The sequence below is a fragment of the Mobula birostris genome, chromosome 2 (assembly GCF_030028105.1).
Source record: "Mobula birostris isolate sMobBir1 chromosome 2, sMobBir1.hap1, whole genome shotgun sequence".
In the NCBI taxonomy this organism is placed as follows: Eukaryota; Metazoa; Chordata; class Chondrichthyes; order Myliobatiformes; family Myliobatidae; genus Mobula; species Mobula birostris.
In genome coordinates this window covers 132,208,404-132,233,120 of record NC_092371.1, presented here as the reverse complement: position 1 = coordinate 132,233,120, position 24,717 = coordinate 132,208,404, and the positions used below count along the sequence as shown (strand labels likewise).

Here is a 24,717-nt window from a genome sequence, read left to right as displayed (position 1 = left end):
ATACAGTGGTTGTACAGTTACATACAGTGGCCACACACTTCCCCACGCTGTATTACGTACAGTGGCCGTACACTTCCCCGCACTGTAGATTACACCAGCTACACTTTGCCCATTCCCCTAATCTGTCTGAATTCTTTTGCAGAATCCCTGCTTCTTCAACACTACCTGCCTCTCCACCTATCTCTGTCAGTGACTAGTGGTGTTCCACAAGTGTCCGAGTTGGGTCCGCTGCTTTTCACATTACATGTTAATGATCTTATGATGAAAATGATGGCTTTGTGTGCAGACCTTACCACAAAGCCAGCATTTTCATCATAGAGATCATTAATATGTGATGTGAAAAGTAGCGGACCCACTCCGACACCTGTGGAACACCACTAGCCACTGACAGCGAATGGGAAAAGGCCCGTTTTATTTCCAGTCTTTGTCTTCTGCTAGTCAGCAATCTTATGTCCATGCTGATATCTGTCCTGTAATACCATCTAATCTAATCTTATCTTGCTGAGCAGCCTCATGCAGCACCTTTTCAAAGGCCTGAACATCTAAATAAACAGCATCCACTGACTCGCCTTTGTCTATCCTGCCAGTTATTTTGTCAAAGAACTCCAATGGACTTGTTCGGCAAGATTTCCCTTTAAGGAAACCATGCTGACTTTGGCCTATTTTATCACGTGCCTCCAAGTAGCTCAAAACCTAATCCTTAAATAATGAACTCTGACATCTTACTAACCACTGAAATCAGGCTATCTGGCCTATAATTTCCTATATTTTGGTTTCCTCATAATAGAGAGCAGTGATATATGCAATGTTCCAGTCCTCTGGAATTACAGTGTCTATAAAGAGTATTCCCCCCCCCCGGAAGTTTTATTCTCAGGAACTCCAAGAATTTGCTCTTGTTTTTCTCTGACAGAATCACCGGATCAAAGCAAACCAGAAGCAGCAGACAGAGAGGAAGGAGAGAAGGAGGAACAACTGGAAAGAGGGCTGCCTTCTGCACATTTCTCAGAGCATGCATCACGTTTGGAGGAAAAGCAGCAGGGGAGCGGAAGTGAGGGGACACTGGGAAAGTTGGACTCCACGGAGACTGAGAGCAAAAAGCACAATGTCAGACCGGGGGAGCTGCTTTCTCCAGAGCCTCTAAAGGATCTGGAGGAAGAGCTTCCTTCCGTTAACAGTCCCGAGGGTGGAGCAGGTCACACACAGGTGACAGAGGGAGAACCAGTGTATCCAGATTTGACGCAGCAACATCCCAGTGGAGAACTTGAGGAAGCAAAAGTAACTCCTTCTAACATTACAGGGAGCATGGAAGATGCTGGGAGGAAACCTTCTCCAGAGGATGGTATAGAACTTGGCGAGGCTGAACGGAGGGATGATGGGGAGTGCGCCAGAGGAACAGGCTCCGTGACGGTTGGAGGGAGGTCAGAGGAGGAAGTTTTGGGAGAACGGTGTGTCCTGAATGCTGAGGGTGGGAAGGAATCACAGATGGGACCTCCTACAATGAGAGATGGAAAGTCTGACAAAATGGACCATGTGGATGACAGTCTGCTTAAGCAAGAGTGGCAAGAGGTGGATAGTGTGTGTGGGAGTGTTGCCGACGGGGCTCATTTGGAGACAGAGAGAGGTGGGTGTAGAATAACTGCTGGTTACAATCATTTGTCTTTTCCATACATTTGCCTTTAGAGTTCCTTATAGAACATACAACAAACAGCACAGATGGGCTTTTTGGCCCACAATCTGAACTAATTAAACCCTTAACTAAACTAATCCCTTCTGCCAACACTATATCCACTTCCCTCCATTCTCTGCACATTCATGTGCCTACCGAAGAGCTTCTTGAATGCCTCTATTGTACTTGCTTCCACCATCACCCTTGGTAGCGCCTCCCACCACTTTGTTTTTAGAAAATATCTATTTGCATGTGCCTTTTGAATTTAACCCCTTTCATTTTGTATGCCATACAATATTATATGTTTCAATCTTGCTGAAAGATATTGGCTGTCTCTCTACGTCTCTCATAAGCTTTTAAACTTCTACAAGTTCTCTTCTCAGCCTTCACCACTCTAAGTTTGCTCTCTCTCTTGTGAACTTTCTTTGGTAAAATGTGTAAAACCCACATGATGATTTTAGAGGAAGTACTTGATGAGCTGTAAAACACTGTGGCATGTCCTGAGATCATATAGGTAGAGCAAACCTTGTGTCTCTCCACAGCCAGGGATTTAAGGGACCATAACATGGCTCTGTGACTCCATATCTTGGTGCCATTGAAGAGAGATGTCTGAATCACTGTAAGCTCCAAGCAATTTGCTGGAAGATTTCACAGATCGAACTGCATCTGGGGGGAATAGATTCTGCTCAACTCTCAGAAATCCTCCAGCACCTTGTGTGTTGTTCCAGATTACAGCATTTACAGTCTCTTGTGTCTTCAGTATTGATTAGAGGCAGGGTGCAGAGAGGACTTGGGAGCAGTGGGAATGGATAGGCTAAGTGAATGGGCAAGGACATGGCAGATGGAATATAAAGTAACACACACAAAATGCTGGGGGAACTCAGCAGGCCAGATAGCATCTATAGAAAAGAGTACAGTCAATGTTTCGAGCCGAGACCCTTCTGTAGCAAATCCTGCAGAAACGTCAACTGTACTCTTTTCCAAGATGCTGCCTGGCCTGCTGAGTTCCTCCAGCATTTTGTGTGTCTTACTTGGATTTCCAGCATCTGCAGATTTTCTCTTGTTTGTGATTGGAATATAAAGTAGATAGAATTGAAAAGCAGAATAATAAAAAAAAATAGAAAGTACTGGAAATAATTCTGGCCGGGCCACATCTGTGAATTGAGAAACTTTTGAACAAAGTATCTCCAGCATTTCTGATTTTTATTTTAGATTTTCAACATCTGCAGGTTTTTGTTTGATTTTGAGGTTTTCATTGGAAATGGTGAGAGATTATAAATGGTTGGTGCTCCGAGGAGCTTGGATGCTTTTGGGTATAAATCATTGAAAGTTCACACATGGGAATTATGAAGACTTTATAATCTCTTACCAAGCTTAGATGAGTATAATGTGTGCTGTAGGCAAGTAAGCTGGTTCATTCACTGTCTCTGTTCCATGTTGAATATCAGGGTCTCTACACTCCCAGGAGAGGAGCCAGTGGCTGCCACGGATTATCTCAGCACTCTATGGAGTCATCCTGGCTACGAGCAACACTGTGAGATCAGTTGTCCGTTCACTCTCGGAACTTGTAAGTATCTCTGTTTACTCCCAGTTTACCTACTTCTGTTATATGTAGTTCTATGAGAGTATGATGCTTCTGTCATTGGTAATTCTTACCCTTGGGTCCATGTGTGTTGAAGTCCCATATCTGATCTTCTGCATATATAACCACAATTTGGGACGTGGGAGTGCATGATTTCCTGAAAGTGGTGTTGCCAGTGGACAGGGTGCTGGAGAAGGCTTTTGGCATGCTGGCCTTCGTCAGTCAGGACATTAAGTATGTTATGTTGCTCGTGCAAGATGTTGGTGATTTGGAATATTGTGTTCGGTTTTGGTCACCCTACTATAGGAAAGGTGTCATTGAGTTGCAGATGAGATTCATGAGGATGTTGCTGAGAATCGAGGGACTGAGTTACGGAGAGAAGTTCAGTGAGTTGGGACTTTTTATTGGAGCATAGGAAAATGAGAGATGATTTTAGAGGCATATAAAATCATAAGGGATGTAGATGGGATGAATGCACACTATCTTTTTCCCAGGGTTGTGGAATTAAAACCTAACGAGCATAGGTTTAAGGTAAGAAGGGAAAAAATTAATAGGAACCTGAGGGGCAACTTTTACAGCGAGAGGCTGATCAATGTATGGGATGAGCTGCCAGAGGAAATGGTTGAGGCAGGCACATTAATGATATTTAAAAGGTATTTGGATAGGCACATGGATAGGAAAGGATATGGGCATTTGGGAAGAGCTTAGATAGGAATCTTTGTTGGGATAGACTTTTTGGGCCAAATAACCTGTTTCTATGTTGTATGACTATGACGGACTTGTATCCATGTAGCACTTAATCTATCATGTTATCCCATGGTGATATAAACCCACTTGGCACTGAGGCACAGGAAATACTTGGCTGGTGACTGAAATCTTGGTTAAAGAGGAGGGTTTTAGCGAGTGCCATCTCTGCAGGTAGGGGTGGTTCGGGGAAGGAATTTGAAAGCCGATCACTTGGGCTGCTTGAAAACGTTGCCATTGGTGCAGTCCTTTTTAAATCAGGGCTGGAGGTGAAGCCAGAATATGAGGACCTCAGCTTTCATAATCCCAACAACTTTTTACAACGCAGGAGGGCCTGTAGCTTGGGCTAAGCTCCTAGCTGTCCCCTTATCCTCTTTATTTCTCTGAAGCCTTGCCGTTTATTCCCTCTCCCTTTGACTCTTTATTTTTACTGAAGGGTGATTTGCAGTGACTACTTGTATGTGTTTGGAATGTGTATGGGGGGGTGGAGGGGAAGCCCACACTGCCACAGGGAGAACGAGCAAATTCCACACAAGCAGCGTCTGAGGTCAGGATTGTACTTGGGTTGCTTGAGCATCGCTCGTTATAGCACTGCACTACCTAAAATTGCCTTCATCTGTTTGAGGAAAAGGGTGCTTGAAAATGAAGACCTCAAACCAGGCGCAAAGTGATCCCTGATCACAAAGTGCTTTTGCAATATGATATACTACCACAAACAGGACAAAACAGCAAAGGGGTACGACCTACATGCTCACTGCAAAATCCTCCAAACCCACTAGCCGACAAGCAAACCAGTGTTGTCATCCTACCCTTGGCTAAGGCTGAGTCCCGAATTATACAGTGTTGACTCCAATAGTCAGACCAAGTTGACAACTGAAACAGGCTCACTGTTCTGATCTCTCACATGGCAAGAGGTTAGTAGGGGGGAAGGGGAAAAGCTTCAAGGATGTTCTCAAAGCCTCACTGAAGAAGAATAGTATCATCACCATGAGCTTTTGTAGTCAGTGACTTAATGAACTGGAGGAGCAGCAGGTGGAATTGTACTTGAGAACCAAGAGATCTTTCCGTGGGAGTGTGCTGAAGTCTGACAGAGCAGTGAACCCCTTTACTGCCAGCCTGACCCAAGTGCTTCCTGACCCAGCCTGTGGATGTCACCTTGACTTCAGAGTCTGATAGTTTTGGAATGGAAACAAGCCATTCTCGACCCCAAAGGACTGCATAACAGGAAGGTTTACAATCGTGGAAACAGAAAGGATTGCAGATGCTGCAATGTGGAGCAACACACAAAAGTGCTGGATGAATTCAGTGGGTCAGGCAGCATTTATGGAGGGATTACAATTGTGACTGGGCTTCAAAGTTCTGCATTGGTTGTAGAAGCTCTTCAAGGTGAAGAAAGCTTCCAAAGATTCTTAAGAAACTGAAAAGCACCTATTTTCACCTAGCAGATGTTCGAGACTAAATGTTTATGAAACGAACTGGAGCCGGATGGTTGTAGTGCCGGCGGCCGGCGGCTGGCGGCGCTGCTGGGGGAGCGCAGCCATCCGGAACAGTGATGGCGGAGGTGGCGCTGTTAGTTCCGGTGCCGCTTACTTTCGGTTGACGTGTTGAACGGGAGGCGATCGGTATCTGTCGACATGAGGCCGGTACTGAAACGGTTGTCTGGGTTCTTCTCGCTGCTGCTGCCCCATTAACAGGGCAGCCTCACCGGACCCTCCGCTGTCAGACTTCCACCTGAACGCTATGAGCTCGGGGAAGGAGCCGGCAGCGCCGACCGCTCACGCACTCGGGCCCGGTGCACTCGTCTACTCGGCTCTGGTGGGCCGCATTGACCAGGTGAGGAGAGCAGCGGCCGGCGACTGGGAGCAGGTCCACCTGTCCGATCCCGTCACGGCGGTTGGCTCTGTAGTGGTTTGGACGCCGACGGGCCAGGTCTGACAGGTGGCTGAAGGTAATCACTTGGGAGCGAGATAACGGACAGTGCTGCGTGGGCAGTGCTAACACTGTAAATGTTCGGTTAGCACAGCCGTGTTTGTTATCTGAAGTCAGTGTAAATGTACTCTATGTGTGTATGTGTACGTGTGTGTGTAACACACTCAAAAGGTTAGTGTAAATGTGTTTGTGTATTTGAGGTCAATGTAAGTGTAGTGTACTGTCTGTGTGTGTACCCGAGGCCCGAGGTTGGTCAGTATGGGTATACTGTGTGTGTGTACGTACCCGAGGTTAGTCAATGTGCATATACTGTGTGTGTGTGTGTACCCAAGGTTGGTCAGTGTGAGTATACTGTGTGTGTGTGTGTGTATGTGTGTATACGTACCTGAGGTTGGTCAGTGTGAATATACTGTGTGTGTGTATACCCGAGATTGGTCAGTGTGCGTATATTGTGTGTGTGTGTGTGTACCCGGGATTGGTCAGTGTGCGTATATTGTGTGTGTGTACCCGAGGTTGGTCAGTGTGCGTATATTGTGTGTGTGTACCCGAGGTTGGTCAGTGTGCGTATATTGTGTGTGTAGTAAAGGTTGCGAATGCCAAAACCTGTGGAGATGTTACTGAAGATTGTTACAGGAGAATGTCAGTCGTTTGCAGATATGGAGAAATGGGTACACAGTTTAATCCACGCAAGTGGGATATATATTGCACTTTTGGGGGTGGTGTCAGATGTAAATGTGAAATGTGCACAGTAAATGGCAGGAGCTTTGCATCATTATTGTACGGGGGATCTTGGGGTCAAAGTCCATTGCTCTCTGAAGGTAGCAACACAATTAGGCTGGGAAAGAAGGCATATCGGTCTTCAGAGAAGGCGCTGAGTACAAGAATCATAAAGTCATGTTGCAGTATATAAAACTGGTGAAGCTGCATTTGCAGTGTTATCTGCTGTTCTGGTTGTCCTGTTACAGGAAGGATGTGGAGACTTTGGAAAGGGTGAAAAAGAGGTTCACCAGGATGTTGCTTGGATTAGGGAATATTAGCTATTAGGAGATATTAATCAAATTTGTGTTGTTTTCTATGAGGCACTGGAGGCTGAACGGAAACTTGCTAGAGAATTGTAAGGTTATTAAGTACTCAAATCTTTTTTCCAGGTGGAAATGTCGAATACGAGAAAAAATGCATTTAAAATGAGAGTGGGAAAGTTTAAAGGAGATGTTTGCTGTGAACTTTATTTTTACACGAAGTGGTAGTGCCTAGAATGCACTGGTGGTGGAAGCAATCTTGGTCGTAGCATTTAAGAGGCATTTAGATAGGCACTAGAGCGTGTAGGGAATGGAGAGGTCTGGATCACCTGCAGGCAGGTAGTTTACTGAGGGACTAGGTCCTATGAAACAGTTTCTTAAAAAACTTGTGTTACCCAAAGGTGGGGGGGGGAATGGTACGGGCCACGTGGGTGGTAGAGGCACACTTTATAATGAAGGTGATCATACTACAAATGTATAGAATCAGTAACACTGTGAATGCTTAGATTGAATGACATAATTAATGGTGAATAAAGCCATTTTCTTTGTATATTTTGATGAATTTAGTTTACTTTGAAATCTAAGAAGTCACTAAACATTGTGCGTGGGTGTGAACGTAGCCAAAGTTACAAGATGTATGCTTGTCCTCATGGTAACTTGTAAGATGCATGAAGGCAACTTGATTAATGTGCATATGGTAACTTTATAAATGTATTTCTGTCATATCCCTGTGAGTGACTTTACCTGTAGTTAATGTATAAAGTTGTGGGTTATTGCACTTTAGTGGTAACTTCAAAATTTTTCATTGTAATTTGTATATATGAAAATAACCCTGTGACTTTATAAACTAATATTCAATATATCTGTGTGTTTCATGTGCTTACTGTTTATATTGCTGTCTATTTTCTTACTGTAGTCACACAAATGTGCTGTTACCACGATCTCAATTTTATAAATGTACCGTTAATGCTGCTGTATGTGTTTCATAGGTGTGCTATGAGTGCATTGTTCACTGAGTGGTAGAAACAGGAAAAAACAATTTGGTCTTTTGTATCTCACTCGTCTCTCAATCAGATCATATTGATCGTTTACCAGATATTATCCCATATCATATTTGCTGAATAACCTTCTCCACCAAAGGTGGCTGTGAAGACTCAGTCAAGGCAGAGATTAACAAGCGTTTGGTTAAAAACAAAAAGGATCGAGTGCTTAGAAATTGCTCCTCATCTTTGATATAAGTGGACCCCTCTATTCTGAGGTTATGGCCTCTAGTCCTAGACTCCCTCACTATAGGAAACATCCTCTTCACATCCACTCTATCTAGGCCTTTCAACATTGAATAGATTTCAATGAGATTCTGCCCCCCCTCCCCCATTCAACTAAATTCCAGCGAGTGCTGTCCCAGAGCCATCAAATACTCTTATGATAAGCCTTTTATTCCTGGAATAATTTTCATGAATCTCTTTTGAACCCTTTCCAACCTTTTCCTAGATAAGGGTCTCAGAGCTGTTCACAATACTCCAAGCGAGGCCAAGCCTCAGTACTATGTCCTGGTTTTTATATTCTAGTCCTCTTGAAATGAATGCTAACATTGCATTTGCCTTCCTCACCACTGACTCAACCTGCAAGTTAACCTTTAGGGAATCCTGCACGAGGACTCCCAAGTACCTTTGCACCTTGGACTTTTGGATTTTCTCCTGGTTTAGAAAATAGTCTGTGCTTTTATTCCTTCTGCTAAAGTGTATGATCATATTCTTCCCAACACTGTATTCCATCTACCACTTCTTTCCCCATTCTCCTAATCTGTTTTAAGTCCTTCTACAGCCTTCCTGCTTCCTCACCGTTACCTACCTATCTCCGTATTGTTTGTAAACTTGACTACAAAGCCATCAGTTCCATCATCGAAATCATTGACTTGCAATGTAAAGAGTAGCAGTACCAACTCTGTGGAACACCACTGGTCATCGGCAGCCAGTCAGAAAAGGCTTCCTTTAATCCCACACTTCGCCTTCTGATAATCAGCTAATGCTCTAACTGTGTTAGTATCTTTCCTGTAATACCATGGGCTCTTATTTTGTTAGGCAACCTCATGTGCAGCACTTTGTCAAAGGCTTTCTGAAATCCGATACACAATGTCCACCAATTCTCCTTTGTCTTTCCTACTTGTTATTTCCTCAAAGATTCCCAATAGATATGTCAGGCAAGATTTTCACTGAATGAAAGCATGCTGACTGTGGCCTATTTTACCATGTGCCTCCAAGTATCCTGAAACCCCACCTTTAACAATTGAGTTTAACATCATCTCAACCACTGAGGTCAGGCTAGCTGGCCTATAATTTCCTTTCTTCTGCCTCCCTCCCTTCTTGAAGAGTGGAGTGACACGTGCAGTTTTCTAGCCCTCCGGAACCATGGCAAAATCTTTTGATTCGTGAAAGATCGTTCCTATTACCTCCACAATCTCTTTAGCTACCTCTTTCAAATCTCAGGGGTGTAGTCCGTCTGGTCCAGGTGACTTATCTACCTTCAGATCTTTCAGCTTCCCAAATACCTTCCTAGTAATAGGAATTGCACCCACTTCTGTGCTCTGACCATTACTACCTCTCCAGGGTCATTTCCCAGGATCTAATATTTACTCTTGCCTCTCTTTTACTCTTTATAAATTGGGGAAAAAAAACTATTTTTGTCCTGTTTGATATTATTGGCTAGCTTACCTTCATATTTCATTTTTGCCGTGCTTATTGCTTATTTACTTGCCTTCTGTTGTTTTTTAAAAGCTTCCCAATCCTCTACCTTCACACCAATTTTTGTTCCATTATATGCCCTCTTTTCCCTTCATGTTGGCTTTGATTTCCCTTGTCAGCCATAGTTGCCATCCTGCCTTTAGAATACTTCCTTGTCTTTGGAATAATTCTGTCCTGTGTCTTCTGAATTGCTCCCGGAAATCCCAGCCATTGCTGCTGCCTCGTCATCCCTGCCAGTATCCCTTTCCAATCAACTTCGACCAGCTCCTCTCTTGTGCCTCTCATTCCTTTTACTCCTTTGTAATACTGATGCATTTGACTTTAGCTTATCCCTCTCAAATTGCAGGATGAATTGGATCATATTATGATCTCTGTCTCCTACGGGTTCCTTTACCTTAAGCTCCTTAATGAAATTTATTTCAATATACAACACCCAATCCAGAATAGCTGATCCCCTAGTGGGCTCAACCCCGATGAGTTTAACAAGCAGGTGTACCTAAAAAGTGGCCGTTGAGTGTGTGTCCTAGTTTTTGATTTTCCCATTCCTGGGAAAAAAACTGTACTCATCCTAACTCTGCTCCTCATGATTTTACACGCCATTATAATCTCACTTCTCATTTTCTCATACTTCAAAGAATAAAGTCCCAGCATGCTCAATCTTTCGTAACAGTCCCTTGAATTCCAACAACATTCTTGTAAATCTTCTCTTTACTCTTTCCAGCATTATGGCATATTTTCTTTAACAGGGTGACTAAAACTGAACATAATATTCCAAATACATCAATATCTTGTACATTTGCAATAAAAGCAGTGAATGGTTAATCATAGAAACTACTATATGGGAAACTGCTGAGCCCGAACAATTCTGCATGCTAAGCTGTGTATCTCTGCTTTTCTTTCCTTTGTTCTAAACCTCAGGCACCCTTCTGTGAAATTACAGAAATAGTCTAGGTGTCTTTTCTAGATGTAAAGTTAACGTAACTTTCAGTGTGTGAAGTAATTTCTTAAATACTTGAATGTAAATAAGTTAATGTAACCAGTCCTCCCTGTGTTATGAACTGGTGACTTTCTGTAGAACCCATATGAATGAGCGTTTGAGAGACCAGAGACATGAGACATAGTGTTGTCAGCTGCTGCGATGCCATGTGCAAACGTGGTTCAGAATTAGTCTTGTTATCACTGGCACAATTCATAAAATAGTCTCTTAATGGTGGAGTTAAGCACCCTAGTTTAACTACGTTATCCTTGGCTGGTGTGTTTTTTTAAAATCTCTGTATATTGCTCTGTAGTTGGCATTTGCAAACTTCGGATTATGAGCAGTTCTCAGGAACTGAACCCTGCTGTAATTTGGAAGATCTTTATTCTTAACACTTTGATTAACTGAATGCCTCATTTGTCACTTCTTTTCACATACAATACCTTGGAATATTGATAAGTATGTATATATCAAAAAATTATCCAATCCTTCAGTTCTAATTTCCTCTCTTTTTTTGTAACCACTTGCAGGTTTTTTTGATCTCTAGACTCAATCAACTTGAGTCTCTTGTGCATTGTCCATAAACTTCACCCTAGTTTCAGCAGTGCTATGTCTTGGTTATAAGAGCATTAAGCTTCCAGTCCCTTTTTTCCTGACCACTCAAATCTTGCTGTTTTATTTCTCTAAGACCTACAATGATTGGTGGTTGATCATCTGTGCTAGTGTTGTTGTCTTTTGCTTGGTGCCTGTTTTTGTAGGATGACTCACCTGTGATGTTCTTTGGGGTGTTTTTACAGTGTTCAGTGATATGTGCATGTTTTTGGTCATATCAGTTATATCTGCATGATCATTTTAATGCATGCTCTTAAATCTTCTCCAATTTGAACTGAACGTTATTTTTGGGTTGTAGGCAAAGCCGCTGTTCATTACTAAAGATAGTGGTAAGAGAGAAGTGGAGAGTATCCTCTTGAACAGTTGTAGAGCAGTAGTTTAAGTGAATTCAGATAACAGTATTGGCTATATGGCCTGATGACAGAATGTGCAGTTTGGACCGTGCCAGCTTACAACATGGAAGCAATGGTAGACATTGTTTTTTGTGATCTTTTTAAATATGTCCACGTATCTCAAATTGACAAAACTATGCATGTGGATGTGTTATTCTAGTTTATGATTATTAAGTTCTTTAATAATATTTTGTGTACTAAATCATCTGGGATACTTGTTTACGTGGAGCTGGGGCAGTCTTGAAATTAAATATTTATGGTGAGAGATTCTTGGACTAGGAGCCCACTTTTATTAGTATCATATTGCCCAATTCTTTTATTTTTACTCCATCTGCAATTTCTCTGCCCATATTTCAAACTAGTTTACTGTATATCCTGTGGGCACGTGGCCAAGTGCTTAAGGCATTGGACTAACGACCTGAAGGTCATGAGTTCGAGCCCCAGCCGAGGCAACGTGTTGTGTCCTTGAGCAAGGCACTTAATCACACAGTGCTGTGCGACGACACTGGTGCCAAGCTGTATCGGTCCTAATACCCTTCCCTTGGACAACATCGGTGTCGTGAAGAGGGGAGACTTGCAGCATGGGCAACTGCTGGTCTTCCATACAACCTTGCCCAGGCCTGCGCCCTGGAGAGTGAAGACTTTCCAGGCACAGATCCATGGTCTCACAAGACTAGCGGATGCCTTTTTACTGTATATCCTGCTCCAGCCTCTGTCAGCCTTTCTGCTATCCACAATTCTGCACTTTCTGTGTTGTCTGCAAATCTGCTTATCAGTACACTTATATATTCAAATCATTTATATGCATTACAAACGACAGAACTGATCCCCACACAGCCCCACTGACAGAACTGATCCTCACACAGCCCCACTGACAGAACTGATCCCCACACAGCCCCACTGACAGAACTGATCCTCACACAGCCCCACTGGCAGAACTGATCCTCACACAGCCCCACTGACAGAACTGATCCTCACACAGCCCCACTGACAGAACTGATCCTCACACAGCCCCACTGACAGAACTGATCCCCACACAGCCCCACTGACAGAACTGATCCTCACACAGCCCCACTGACAGAACTGATCCCCACACAGCCCCACTGACAGAACTGATCCTCACACAGCCCCACTGACAGAACTGATCCTCACACAGCCCCACTGGCAGAACTGATCCCCACACAGCCCCACTGGCAGAACTGATCCCCACACAGCCCCACTGACAGAACTGATCCCCACACAGCCCCACTGACAGAACTGATCCCCACACAGCCCCACTGACAGAACTGATCCCCACATAGCCCCACTGACAGAACTGATCCTCACACAGCCCCACTGACAGAACTGATCCCCACACAGCCCCACTGACAGAACTGATCCTCACACAGCCCCACTGGCAGAACTGATCCCCACACAGCCCCACTGACAGAACTGATCCTCACACAGCCCCACTGACAGAACTGATCCTCACACAGCCCCACTGACAGAACTGATCCCCACACAGCCCCACTGACAGAACTGATCCTCACACAGCCCCACTGGCAGAACTGATCCCCACACAGCCCCACTGGCAGAACTGATCCCCACACAGCCCCACTGGCAGAACTGATCCCCACACAGCCCCACTGGCAGAACTGATCCTCACACAGCCCCACTGGCAGAACTGATCCCCACGCAGCCCCACTGGCAGAACTGATCCTCACACAGCCCCACTGACAGAACTGATCCCCACACAGCCCCACTGACAGAACTGATCCCCACACAGCCCCACTGACAGAACTGATCCTCACACAGCCCCACTGACAGAACTGATCCCCACACAGCCCCACTGACAGAACTGATCCTCACACAGCCCCACTGACAGAACTGATCCTCACACAGCCCCACTGACAGAACTGATCCTCACACAGCCCCACTGGCAGAACTGATCCCCACACAGCCCCACTGGCAGAACTGATCCCCACACAGCCCCACTGACAGAACTGATCCCCACACAGCCCCACTGGCAGAACTGATCCCCACACAGCCCCACTGACAGAACTGAGCCCCACTGACAGAACTGATCCCCACACAGCCCCACTGACAGAACTGATCCTCACACAGCCCCACTGACAGAACTGATCCCCACACAGCCCCACTGACAGAACTGATCCCCACACAGCCCCACTGACAGAACTGATCCTCACACAGCCCCACTGGCAGAACTGATCCCCACACAGCCCCACTGACAGAACTGATCCTCACACAGCCCCACTGACAGAACTGATCCCCACGCAGCCCCACTGACAGAACTGATCCCCACACAGCCCCACTGGCAGAACTGATCCTCACACAGCCCCACTGACAGAACTGATCCTCACACAACCCCACTGGCAGAACTGATCCCCACACAGCCCCACTGACAGAACTGATCCCCACACAGCCCCACTGACAGAACTGATCCTCACACAGCCCCACTGACAGAACTGATCCCCACACAGCCCCACTGACAGAACTGATCCCCACACAGCCCCACTGACAGAACTGATCCCCACACAGCCCCACTGACAGAACTGATCCTCACACAGCCCCACTGACAGAACTGATCCTCACACAGCCCCACTGGCAGAACTGATCCTCACACAGCCCCACTGGCAGAACTGATCCTCACACAGCCCCACTGGCAGAACTGATCCCCACACAGCCCCACTGACAGAACTGATCCTCACACAGCCCCACTGACAGAACTGATCCTCACACAGCCCCACTGGCAGAACTGATCCCCACACAGCCCCACTGACAGAACTGATCCCCACACAGCCCCACTGACAGAACTGATCCCCACACAGCCCCACTGGCAGAACTGATCCCCACACAGCCCCACTGGCAGAACTGATCCCCACACAGCCCCACTGACAGAACTGATCCCCACACAGCCCCACTGGTTACAAACCTCCAGTCAGAAAAATACTCCTTTAAAACTATACTCTTCTTTGGCCAAAACCAGTTTTAAATCCAAACTATCAACTCGCCATGAATCCCATGGGCCTTAATCTTTTAGGCCTATCTTGAGGGATCTTGTTCAGTGCTTCACTGAAGTCCATGTATATGTTATCAGCTGACCTATTCTTATCTATTCTCACTGTGCTGACTACAGGTTAATAAGCACTTTCAGTTATATGCCACATTGTGACTTGTTTCAAGTAAAAGTTGAGAAACAAAGTGCATTAATCAGAGTTTAATCCTCCAGCTAGCTTGCCAAGGTCACCCAACTGATAGTTGTGTTTTATTCAGTTACTGGCCATGCTGATCTAATTGTAGGCAGCAGTATCAGTGCAACTGGAATCAGCAAATGGGTAGTACACAGGGTTATATTGAGAGATCCTCCCTCAGTACTGAAGGTTATACTGGAGCTAGGTACACATCTGCTTGCACAGTGGGCCATTATTTGGCTTTAAAATGTACTGACAGGTTTGAATATCAGGATCATGAAAAGCAGTGATCATCAATAGGCATAGAGTAATACAACACAAAACTGGGCCCTTTGACACAACTTGTTCATGCCGACCATAGCATCCTCCCCATTAGTCTCAGTCATCTGTGTTCAGTTCAGACCCTTCCACGCCCTTCCTCTTGATATGCCTATCCAAATGCTTCTTAAATATTGCAATTCTGCCTGTTTCAATCACTTTCTCTGGCAGCTCATTCCAAGTGCTCACTACTCACTGTGTAAAGAAGTTATCTCTCAGGTCTCTTAAATTTCTCCCCTCTTGGATTTGTGCCTTTTTGTTTTAAGCTCCTCAAACCTGGGAGAAAAGGCTGACCATCTATCTCATCCATATCCCTCATGAGTTTTATAAACTTCAATGAAATCATCTCTCATTTTCCTACATTCCAAAAAAGAAAATCCAGTGTATCCAATGGGTCCCTAAAATTTAGGCTCTCAAGTCCAGGCTGCATCCTCATAAATCTCTTCTGTACTCTCTTGAGCTTGACAATATATTTTATGTAATAGGGTGACCAAACTGTACTCCAAGTGCAGTCTCACCATCACTTGTATAACTGCAACATAATGTACCTATTCCGAAATGTCATGCCCTGACTGATGAAGGTCAGCTTACAAAGCACCTTCACCACTGTATATCTACGTGTGCAAAGTTCACTGAAAGTGCCTGCGCTTGTTCTTCGAGGTCCCCCTTTTGCACAACACCTGTAAATGCCTTTTGATTCACTGTATAGGTCCTAAACTTACATCACCTTTTTTTTCCCAAAAACTACGGAAGTTTATTTACATAAAAATACACAAAATACAAACATCATTTACAAGAATGTGAACATTCAGTAAAGTAGAGCTACTTGGACCTGATGTTTCAATCCCTATGGTAAGTTGGCACTCTGGATGTTGGCAGTGGGCTTGGAGTGGTGACAAGGAGGGAGGGTAGGTACCTCATCAGGGTCATCAGATGGGCACCCTCCTTCTTTGACGTTTTGTTGATAAGCCCACAACGTCTCCAGAGGGCTCAATGGTGCTACCTGGTGTCCCAGATACACCCCTCTCAATTCCATGTGCTCCTGTCTTCATCTTGCAGCCCAGTTGTTGTCTTTCCTTTTAATCCAAATCCAATTACTGCTTTCTTCTGCTGCGTTTGACAAGGACTTGATTGCTTGTTGGATTGAATAACCCCTCATCCCCATCTTTTTCAATAGACTGGTTGTACCTGTAGCCACAAATCCCCTGCATCCTACTTCTACAGCCGGAGTGTTGTAGCTGCAATGTCTGGGGGAAACACAAGCTTTTTTTCCAAGTCTACGTCCATTTTCCATTCCCGAGCAACCTGCAGAATGCTTACCTCTTTTGATGTTATATGGTGCTCTGGAAGTTGACCTGCTGGTACAAATTGTGTGATGTGAGCATTTCTTGCCGATGTTTGTGGGAGAGCATGTGTGGTGATTCGCCTCTGTTCCAAGATTGATGCCAGCTGTCTAAGAACTTGGTTATGCCGCCAAGTATACCACCCCTGGCTGAGGCTCATGGTGCATCCTGTTAAAATGTGCCTCGGTGATCCAGGTGCTTGACAGAGGGAGCAAGTGGGGTCTTCTCCCTACCACTGGTTCAGGTTCTGGGGTGTGGGTAGGAGGTCATAAGTGGCTCTGATGACAAAACTTAGCCAACAAACTCCACCTCCCAGATGTCACGCCAGCTGAGTTTCCTTTTTTCCAGGCTTTCCTAATTAGTCCACTGGCCCTGATTGGCCATTGACACGGCCCTGGCATGTCACTCTGCCTCCTCCTGTCTTCTCACCTCCTCCACCACGAGCCGTCTCTTCTGCACTGTTATTGCCTTGTGCCGTTGAGGAGCCTTTGGGACAAGCCCAAGCCCGGCTCTCCCATGTTGGACTTGGCAACCACATCCCTGAAACGAAGAGCAGACTTAGCACTCTGAACAGCTTCAGATGGGATCCACTTCCTCCCCGTTGTCACACGGGGGGGGCCGCTGTTCGAATAACAGTATCTTCAGATTCAGCGAGAGTCATGACCAACCTTGCTTTGGTGCATTTGAATTCTTCCACAAGACTTGCAATTGGTAATTTTAATTTGCCGTTCCTGTACAGTCCAGCAGGACTTAAGCATTGTGGAACTCCAAGCCACTGTTTCACATGGGTGCTGATCACTCTTTCGATCTTTTCCACCTTGTTGATGGGGATTTCATACACTGTTAAAGGCCACATGAGTCTTGGGAGTATGCCGAACTGGAAGCACCACAGCTTGAGTTTTCCTGGCAGCAAAGTCTTGTTGATGCAAGCTATGTACCTGTTGGTATCCTTTTTGAGTTGTTCAAACTGCCCAGTGTCCTTGAGCTTAGCATCATACCATCGGCCCAAGCTCTTCACTGGCATTTCTGAAACAGTTGGGATGGGTGTTCCGTCGATGTGAAATCTTTTATCCGTGGCTTGACCTTTGACAATGGAGATGCTTCTGCACTTGCTGGGCTTGATCTTCATCCTCGCCCATGTGATGTTTTGATGAAGCTTTTCCAGAAGTCTCATGGTGCAGGGGACAGTTGTCGTCAGTATTGTTGTATCGTCCATATATGCTCATCTCGGTGGTAACCATTGACAAAACTGTAGCACTTTTCCTCCCGCAACCCATTTTGAGGCTCTGATAATGAGCTCCATTGCCATAGTGAAGGCCAATGGGGAGATGGTGCACCCCGCCATGATGCCTACTTCCAGTGGTTGCCACGCTGTGGTGAAGTCTGATGTTGTGAGACGAACTTGCAGATCGTGGAAGTAGTGTTTTACCAGATTTGTTATTGTGGCAGGCACCTGAAAGAATTCAAAAGCAGTCCACGGTAGGGAATGAGGAACTGATCCATAGGCATTGGCCAGGTCGAGGAACAAGACATGCAAATCCTTTCCTTCTTTCTTAACCATCTGGATTTGATGCCATATGATGCTGGTATGTTCAAGGCATCCCGAGAAGCCTGCTATGCCAGCCTTTTGGATTGACGTATCAATGAAATGGTTTTGTTTCAGGTACTTTGTAAGTCTTTGTGCCAATATGCTGAAAAAGATCTTGCCCTCTATGTTCAGAAGGTTTATTTGGCGAAACTGCTCGATGGTGGACAAATTCTTTTCTTTTGGGATCAGAACTCCCCCTGCTCTTCTCCAGGCTTTGGGGATCACTTGCTTTTCCCACGCAACCCTCATGTTTTTCCAGAGAAATATCAGAACATCCGGGGTGTTCTTGTAGACACAATACGGAACACCGTTAGGGCCTGGTGCTGATGCCGATCTTGCCTTCTTCACTGCCTCTTTCACCTCGCTCAGCTTGGGAGGCCTGATGCTAAGTTGATGTTGTGGGGGTGAGACTGGTGGGATGTCAGCTGGGACAAGTATCGGTTCATTTTTTCACTTATCAGTGTGGATGATTCTGAGATCTCTTTCAACCTCCTCTTTTGATACTTTCAAGTATCTGCTTTTCTCTTTTGTGAAAATGCCTTTCACATATTTAAAGGGATCTTTGTAGAAGTCCGTTCTTGCTTTTTCCTTCTTTTTGTGTCGTTACCTTAAATTCTCTGCTCTGCGCAGCTTCGAGAGCCTCTGTTTTAGGTCCTCTTGAAGGAGGTTGATGCCCTCCCTTTCTTCTGCTGTTGCTTTTTTCCACAACTTCCTCAGGCCTCTTCTCTCTTTAACAAGTCGTTGGATTTCCTGGAGACGACAGGATTTGGGGGGAGGAGGCATATCTTTCCTGCTGACTTGTTCCTTCACTCCAAATTTCTCCTTTCCGTAGCTGTAGATCAGGTCACCCATCCTCTCCAACTTCTTTTCTGCTGATCCCTTGATGCCACTTAAGATCAGGCTCACATCTGCATTGATGGTTTCCCACTCCTTGCTGTTAGACTTTGGCCATTTCACCAACGGCTTACGTCCTTGCACGTTCTCCACTTTACGATGTGCCTGGCTGTGTCTTGGACTACTGCTTGTGCCTGAAAATTCTTCCACATCCCATAGGGTGCTGATACCCAGCAGACTGTGAGTTTCTTCCTGCTGCAGGGTTTCATCCAACTGATTTGACCTTAATCTTAACAGAACCTGGTCAATGTGGGGCCCTAGGGTAGAGATTTTCGAGCATTTCTTCTGTCCTTGATGAATTTTAAGACTACAAGTTAATGTTACTTTGGTCCAGCCACACCTACAGGTCTGAAGAACATGTCCAGCTGCTGATTTCTCAAGAGTATTGCCACTTTCTTGATTCATTGTCATATCCGTGCCAAGATTCATTACCGAGAGGTCAGTCAGAGAGCCTTCTGGCTCTCACAGACTCTGGGGGTATGTTTATTTTTAAATTTTCTGTAGCCAAGTGAGGGTGGCTCTTGTGCCCTGACAAGGTGATGGAGCCTGCTGTTATGGGTAGCTAGCCCATAACAGCCCCGTTGGGGTCTATTTCCTCCTGTCAGCTGTCACACAGTCTTTCCCTTGTCATCAGCTACACTTTCACAGCAGTCACTGGTTTTCTCCCAGAAGATCAGTAGAGCTAATAGGACTTGATGTTTCTATCCCAATGATAAGTCGGCACTCTCGAATTTGGCCGTGGGCTTGGAGTGGTGACAAGGATTATTACTGTCTATAAAATGTTCAAGCCCACTGTTCCTGGAAATCCCCTGCTGTACCCATCGTGACCGCATGCTCCCTATAATCTGCTTCACTATCAACAAGACCCTCTAGTTTAGTATACATTCACAACCAACTTATTTACATATGGAATAATTTGTTGTTGTTCAGTCGTTGTCGAGTCCGACTCTTCGTGACCTCATGAACTCCTGCGCAGCAAGCCTTCTAGTTGGAAGCTGCCTCCCCAAGGTCATGCGCATTGTCTGAGTAATATTATCTATCCATCGCAGCCTCTGTCGTCCTCCTTCTTTTACCTTCTGTTTTACCTAACATGAGAGGCTTCTCCAAGGAATCCTGTCTTCTCATGATGTGGCCAAAATATTTGAGCTTTTCTCTCATAATCAAGTCTCCTAGTGAGCAGTCTGTTTGTATTTCTTCAAGTATTGACTTGTTGGATCTTCTTGCTGCCCAACAAACTCTTAACATTGTCCATATTATCGGATAATAGCGGTACTAAAACTGATCCCTGGGCCATCTCACCAGTAACAGTCCTCCAGTTGGAGAATCGGTCTTTAATCATTACCCTTTGCTTCCTGTCATCGAGCCAGTTCTGAACCCACCTCACTCGTCAGTCCCCTCGAATCCCATGTGACTCTATCTTCCAGTTCAGCTTGCTATGTGAGACCTTGTCAGAGACCTTTCTGAAGTCCGTATAGCCAACATCCACTGCCCTATCTTCATCATTCTCCTCTGTTGCCTCTTTAAAATACTCCAATAGATTTTTCAGACATGACCTCCCACACACAAAATCATGCTAACTATTTTTAATCAGGCCTCAACTATCCAAATGATGGTAGATCTTGTCCCTCAGAGTTCACTCCAATGAATTCCCTCCAGTAGCTTCCCTGAACTGAAGTCAGGCTCACTGGCCTGTATTTCCCTAGCGTGTCCTTGCTACCCTTATTGAACAGTGGAACAACATTAGCCACCTTGCCGTCTTCTGGAGCTTCACCAATGGCTAACAACAAGGCAAATATCTCTCTCTGTGATTTTTTGTTTTCCTTGGCTTCCCGTATGATCTGGGGGTGCACTTGACCAGGTCCTGGGGATTTTCCCATGTCAATGTACTTTAAGGGTGCAAATATCTTCTTCATCATAATATGAATATGATGCAAGATCTCATGATTCATTGCCCTCTCATTTTCGCGTCTGTGATATTCTCCTTGGTAAATGCACAGAAGTAGACACAAAAAATCCCAGCTCCTCTTCTGTACCAGTCTCACATAGCATTCAATTTCACAATTTTTTCCAAAAAATTATTGGCCTCTTTAGAAGATCTCGAATCATCTGCCATTAATAATTCTATAATACTCTAGGATATAGAATTAAGAAAATACACCTGTGGAAAACAATTCCTTCACACCTCAGTTTTAAATGACTGTCACCTTGTAAGTATGTTTCCCTACTTGACACCCCCCACTGGTAGAAACATCTTAACATGTACCCTGCCATGCCTCCTCAGAATCTTGAAATAATATTCTTATTCTTCTAAACACTGCGCATCCAACTTCGTAAGCCTCTTGTGATGGGAAGCTCCTTACTCCAGGAATCTCTTTTGGACTGCCAACAATGCTACTCTATCCTTACTTTCGTGACTTGGTCAAAACTGCACGCAGCGCTCCTGGTGTAGTTTTACCAGCACCTTGTACATTTATAGCAGTACTTAGTCATTTCTCAAATCCAGCACCTTGCAATAAAAACAGTTTGCTGTGTGCCACCCGCTGCTCCTTTCTGTTGACTCTTTAATTCATGCACAAAAGCCATAGGCCATCATTTGCAATCTCTTTTCACTTAGAAAATAATTTGCTTTTTCGTTTCACTTACTGAAGTATTTTTTCCTACATTAAAACCCTTTTGCCAAATTTTCTCGCACTTATGCAGCCTGTCTATCCTGTCACTCATTTCAGCATGCTCTTCTACTATTTGTGTGTTATTGGCAAATTTGGATACCATATATTCTATTCCCCCACCCCTTCCAGGTCATTAACATAAGCAGTCATTAATTAAGGGCCAAAATCAGATCCTGGGGCACAGTAGGATAGTGGTTAGCACAATGCTTTACAGTACCAGTGATCCGGGTTAAATTCCTGTCGCTCCCGGTGAGGAACTTTTACGTTCTCCCTGTGACCATTTGGGTTTCCTCCGGGTGCTCTGGTTGCTATGTGGCACAGCTGGAAGGGCCTATTCCACGATGTATCTCAATAAATAAATAAATAAATAGATAGATAGATAACTCTCTGATTATGTCCTTCCAGCCTGCAGAAGACCCATTTACTCCGTTTCTCCATCTTCAGAAACCACATTGTACTCTTATGTACTGCCCTTTCATGTAGCACCTTGTCAGATGCTTTTTTGAAATCAAGATAGACTTCATCTACAGATGTCCTTCTTTCAACCTGCACAGAACTGGTACAGTTCTGTCAAATGCAATATCTTTTAATAAAACCATACCGGCAGTTTGATTATATTAGGCTTTCATGAATGCTGGTTTGTTTCTTCGATTGACTGTAGCATCTTGCCAATTACATATGGTTATGTATTGTTAGCACAATGCTATAGTTTCTCAGTTTCCCACATTTTGTCTCCATTCCTTTTGGAACCTCGAAATCACATTTACTGTTTAGTACCTTCCCAGAAGTCAACGAGCTTTGAAAGGTTTCAACCATTGGGTCCACTACCACCCCACAATCTCTGTTTCTTTATACTTTTATATCCAAACATTCATGTGTTCATCTGTCTCCTTTATATTTCCTGAAGGTGTTACTCACATCTGTAAATACATTTAACTAATACATCAGTAATGTATAGTCAGGCGTATCTCAGTAGATGACACGCTTGGAAGTAGCAGGTTGATAGTGGAAGTTCCAATCGAGAGATCTGGGCACAGAAATGGAGGCTGATGAATGTAGTAGATTAATAAATGTCAGAGATCTAAAACTAAAGCTCAGTCTATGCTCTCTGACTCTGATGTAAATGATCCTCATACTGTGTCAAAGAAGAGCAGAGAGCTAATCATCCCCACCCTCACATCTTGGCTGTTAAGATCACTATTTGTGATCCTAGAAAGCACAAATTAGTTGTTGGATTTTCTCCTTTACATTTTGATGTCATAGGCAAATTCAGTTCTTTTTGTAATTATTAGATGGTTTGCCTGTATATATGTTACTGCATCTCCAGTATAGATTATACATTTAGTTACCTGCATTATCTCTAGTGAATTGGGTTCAGGACTGTGTGGTGCTAGCTGGTGAGGTTTTGTTTGCCTTCTCCACAACAGGTCATTGGACTGAATCTGAATTTCAGTGCTTAATGTATGAAAGTTTGACAAGGTGAAAAGTATTTTGCTTTTTGAAGCAGTTGGGTTGGAATGAGATTGGGCTTTTTATCTTAAGCTTCAGCTTTGAAATAATATTTATAGAGGCAAGGGGCGAGCTTTCCTTTTTACAGAGACATTAGCCTTTTATTGAAGATACCACTGTGAATCCTTGTATCCAGCACATGCCATTCCTTGTCAGAGTCCACCTAAGTAATTATTTAAACATCAGCCTTTAAAGTGATAAGGAGTTGGTTGCAGGAAGTTTAATGGTTTAGTTATTATAGTGTACAGAGCAAAGCTTGGATGCTTTTTGAACCTGGAGATTAGATTTTAGTTAACTTGTGCCAATAATTCCTCCCACATTCCAAAGACGTATGGTTGGGGTCAGTGAGTTGTGGGTATGCTGTGTTGGTGCCCAGACACATCGTGACACTTGCAGGTTGTCCAGCACGATCGTTGTAGATTAGATTTTGAGCAAACATATTCCACGGTATGTTTCAATGTACATGTGATAAATAAAGCTTATCTCTTTATCTCTTTTTTCAAAAAAAGTAAAAGTCATATGAATGACACGAATATTCCCCAAATATCTGTTGCTCTGATGGCAAAAGTCTTCCATTTAGTTGTCTGTGAGAGAAACTGTGTGTAGTCTTAATGTGGTCATGAGTACAAGCTTTCCAGTTGGCTACATCTTGTGAAACAGGAAGATTTGCACATGATTTGAATACATTCAGTTGTAGCTTTGTTTTTAGTGAAGGAAACACACATTCTCATAGTGAAATCTGGAATCAGAATCAAATTTAATATCACTGGCAAATGTGGTGCCAAAAGAGAGCAAAAGTAGTGAGGTATTATTTATGGATTCAGTGTCCATTCAGAAACCTGAAGGCAGAAGGGAAGAAGCGGTTCCTGAACCATTGAGTGTGTGTCTTCAGACTCTTGTACCATCACCTTGATGGGAGCAATGAGAAGAGAGCAAGTCCTGGCTGATGGAGGTCCTTAGTGATGGATGCTGCCTTTTTGAGGCAGCACCTTTTGAATATGTTCCCGATGCGGGAGATGCTAGTGCCCATGATAGAGCGGCTGAGTTTACTTCCTGTGACTTTTTCCAAACCTGTGTAGTGACGCCTCCACAGTAGATGGTGATGCAACCATTTAGAATGCTCTCCCAGGTACATCTATAGAAATTTGCGAGAGTCTTTGACATACCAACTGGTGTGTGTTCCCTCAACTTACCCTTGCTGAAGTCCACAATCAATTCCTTGGCCTTACTGACATTGAGTGCAAGGTTGGTGTTGCAATACCACTCAAGCAATTATTCCGTCTCACTCCTGTACACCTGCTCGTCACCATCTGAAATTCTGCCAACAATAGTTGTGTCATGGGTAAATTTATAGATGGCATTCAAATTGTGTTTAGCCACACAATCATGGGTGTGGAGAAAGTAGAGCAGTAGGTCAAGCATGCATCTTTGAGGTGTTAGTGTTGATGGTCAGTAAGGAGGAGAAGTTATTGGCCTTGGTTGTGGTCTCCAGGTGAGGAAGTCAAGGACCTAGATACAGAGAGAGGTACAGAGGTTTAAGCTTT

General features: G+C 44.4%; 1 protein-coding gene across 4 annotated transcripts in view; it reads left to right on the top strand.

Annotated features, from left to right (window-relative positions):
- Positions 1-24,717, top strand: part of mia3 (MIA SH3 domain ER export factor 3) — a 114,796-nt gene that overhangs the window by 37,012 nt on the left and 53,067 nt on the right. For all 4 annotated transcript variants that reach the window (XM_072248389.1, XM_072248381.1, XM_072248397.1 and 1 more), the window contains exons 5-6: positions 911-1,621; positions 3,115-3,233. In XM_072248389.1, the coding sequence (XP_072104490.1) occupies positions 911-1,621; positions 3,115-3,233 (830 nt within the window). The remainder of the gene's footprint in view (positions 1-910; positions 1,622-3,114; positions 3,234-24,717) is intronic.